Genomic DNA, 3,577 nt, shown 5'->3' with positions numbered 1-3,577 from the left:
CTGAGTCTCGACGAGGTGGAATCAGGCACTCGTTCCAGCAGGCAGCACAGAATAACTGAGTCTCGACGAGGTGGAATCAGGCACTCGTTCCAGCAGGCAGCAGAGAATAACTGAGTCTCGACGATGTGGAATCAGGCACTCGTTCCAGCAGGCAGCACAGAATAACTGAGTCTCGACGAGGTGGAATCAGGCACTCGTTCCAGCAGGCAGCAGAGAATAACAGTCTCGACGAGGTGGAATCAGGCACTCGTCATTTTTTTTTTTGGAAAGTAAGGCTATTATTTGTATAACATCAAAGCTTGTTCATTTGCACTGATTTCAATGAAAGACTTATCCATTTATCTTAAGTACAAGTCGATATATTTGCATTTCGATGAGGTAGAGGTAGGATCGCCCTTTTCAGAAGTAAAATTAGTGAGAAATTGGCCCTCAAAAGTTTGGACATTTACAAAGGCTAAGAGTTCGTGGAAACTGACATTTTACCTTTTTCCATGCCTTTCATCAATGTTTTTTCAGTATAATTCACACTGAAATCTGTTCTTAAATGGACATAGAAGGTTTTGAGCTATAAAACCCCACAAATTTGATTTTTGTTTTAATGCCAAACAAGCGGAAAGGTGTAAGTTTCTTTACTTTCTTTATTTTGACGAGCGCCTGATTTCACCATGCTGCTTCACTATTTATTTTTTATTTTTTAAATCCTCCACGTAGGGAGTCGACCCCACGTCTTCTGCGTGCAACGGCGTGAAGACAAACAGGTATACCACAGACGCCGGTTTTGGGGGGTTCTGATGAGGCACAGCGCATTTCTTACACAAAATGATGGCCATAAACAAAGTGATTGCGTTAAACAACTTATTATGAAACATGAAAATAGTGACAGGAGGTTGAAATAATAATTATAATTTAGTCATAGTAATAATGATTATGAAAAAAATTAAGAGCACAGTTGATAGAAATACTTTGATGTATCTACATTGGCTCTGTGACACCAACAATGAGCTATGGTACATATCTTACAGGTTCACCTCGTCACTCTCACAGCTGGTCAAAGACCACACATCTCCACACAGGTCTCAACAGAACATTCCAGAAGCCCTACAGAATTCCCACATATATCGTATAACTGTGTTACAATGAGCCTGCGCAGTATCGGTGCTGTTCTATGTGCCCGTGAGTCCACCAAAAAGAATTGTTCTGGGCAGGCATCTCACCAATAATTGTTGCTTCACTGGGTGCTTTGTTCTTTCTGCATTTAATACGTTTGATGAGTTTGATAGGTGTGAGACAATCGGGTTGTTGGACGGCTCCACTGGTAGTTCCTTTTTCTTTAGTTTCCCCTGATGCTTCTGTGTGTCTGTCGTACTTTTTCCCAGCAGTAAATGACCATATTTATGTAGATGTACTTCTCTTTTCTAAAACAAACAAACAGTTGGGATGGCCATCTTTTTTTTCTCCTCAATTGAAAAGCGAATGCTGCTATTTTGACGCAATGACTAAATCGTCCAAAATTGAACACAACATTAATTTTGTTCTGGGTCACAGATCTAATGGCGTATTATTTTGTTGTTTTCCTAATATCATTTATTTGTGCTCGGAGTATGAAATTATCAGTGGGACTTTCAAGCCAAATTAAGATGAAGCAAAGCACAAGTCAATTTCATACAGGGTGCACTGAAGCCTCTATAAATCGACATGCCACTAATGGTCAATGTATACTGTGTGATGAGCATGTAAATTCCACAGGCAAAATCTTCGCAGTCTTTGTGGTGTCAGTGGTCTAGTGGTCATACTAAAGATCGTGGGTTCTAACCCCACCAACGTCTCCTCCTATGATGTAGTGTACGTGGGAAAAGCAATTTACACAAATTTCCTTCTCTCCTCCCAGAGTTACTCTTCGTCTTCATTATTAAGATTTAATGTGAACATGTTACATAACAGTAGTAAGTACTTTCTAAAAGATGCCAATATCCAAGTCTCCGTACCTCTTAATTCTTCAGATGAAAATGTACCGCTTTAACGACCCCTTCGATTTTATTTGGTGATTTAATAAAAGAGGAGAGAAATCCAAATTTAATATTCATCTATGATAGAACCTAGCAATCGGGCAGAGAGCTTTGAAAACTTCCCGAACAACCACGTTCAAGAACGTCCAACTGAGGATTTGAACCTGAGCTATCTGAATCTCAACCCGGTAGGATATCAACTGAGCTAACAGCGCACCCACTTCTTTTCTTTTGCAGTTTATAATGATATCTATTATATATTTGGCAACTTGGAAACACATGTGTCACTTTGCGCATAAAACTACGACAGCTACAGAGTTGAAAGTTGGCAAGCACCTGCAAAAAGATAAATAGATCCCCATGACGGAGCCCAATTTTTGATTTCTTCATTTTCTGAATTTATAAAAAATATATTTGACAAAAAAGTTCCCGCCCTTCTTTGACCTTTGTGCTTATTCCACTGAGAAACGACACAAATCTGTATAGTTGTGGGAAGTGATATTTCGCGATGCGCGTTTTGTTTTGAGGGTATGGATCTAGATCTAGACCTTCTAATTTTTTGCATCTCTCAAAATGTATTTTGCCATTAGAGTAGAGTGTAAAATATAGTAGGCTAAATACGTTCAGTTGATGTTAAAGCACTGATCATTCCTTTCATCGAAAGGAGACCCAGCTAGTATAATATATAATTAACTATTTACTGGCAGGAGATAGTGATGATCATTCGCAACACCGTGAGAGGCGAGGGAAAATAATATCTTGGTCTTCAAGAACAGTCTCCACCATACAGAACTATCAACAGCGTGTTTAGCACAAGACAACTTTTCCGAGAACGAATCGTTTTGGTATGTACAATCATCATGTTTTATTGAATTCTTCGAGATGACAACGATTTAAAGATCGGTGAGTGATTTATTTGAGCTTGATCATACATAGAATCTCATAAAAAAGATTTGCTTTCGCAGTATGAGGAGTGCTTACATGTACTAAAATACATGTATTATCTTGTGAGTTTTAATAGTAGGTCTTTAAAAAAATCAATGAATCAATAAATCAAAATAAAACAAATCAACAAACAAAAAAACATTTTCAAAAAGAGAAAATTGAAAACAAAAAATAAACCCAAAAAACCCCAAAACAAACAAAGATTTCGTTTCTCTTTTACTAGGCGATTTTTTTTCTTCTTTTTTTGTTTTGTTTTGTTGTTGTTACTGATTAATACGGGAAAGCGGAGACAGAAATATGAATGATAAACGTGGTCTGGTATTGTATATGTCTGCGGTAGTTGTCGTAAGATCGTGCTCGCACCGTGATGCGGTAGACGCTATCGTCCTGAAGGGGTTCCATTGTGAACACAATGCCTCGGCCTTCTTCAGGTCGGATCAGGAACTCCAGCTTAGGATCGTTCTCCAGGATGGTGAATACAGTCTGTGGAACGCGGGAGATGAGAATGAGGATGAGATTGAGGGTGAGGATGAGGGTGAGATTGAGGGTGAGGTTGAGGGTGGGGTGAGAGGGTGAGGGATAGTGACGACGGTCTGAGGAGGGTGTGATGGTGTGAATGAGGGTGA

General features: G+C 39.3%; 1 protein-coding gene across 1 annotated transcript in view; it reads right to left on the bottom strand.

The window, feature by feature from the left end:
• Positions 1 to 3,170: 3,170 nt before the first annotated feature.
• LOC101857206 (hemicentin-1) overlaps positions 3,171 to 3,577 on the bottom strand; it is a gene marked incomplete in the record, with an annotated part of 120,102 nt that continues 119,695 nt past the window's right edge. Inside the window, 1 exon segment of the mRNA XM_013087487.2 lies at positions 3,171 to 3,434. Within this exon segment, the coding sequence (XP_012942941.1) occupies positions 3,222 to 3,434 (213 nt within the window).

Source organism: Aplysia californica, unplaced genomic scaffold (assembly GCF_000002075.1).
Source record: "Aplysia californica isolate F4 #8 unplaced genomic scaffold, AplCal3.0 scaffold00593, whole genome shotgun sequence".
NCBI lineage: Eukaryota > Metazoa > Mollusca > Gastropoda > Aplysiida > Aplysiidae > Aplysia > Aplysia californica.
Note: the sequence above shows the minus strand (reverse complement) of the source record. Positions and strands in the feature narration are given on the sequence as shown.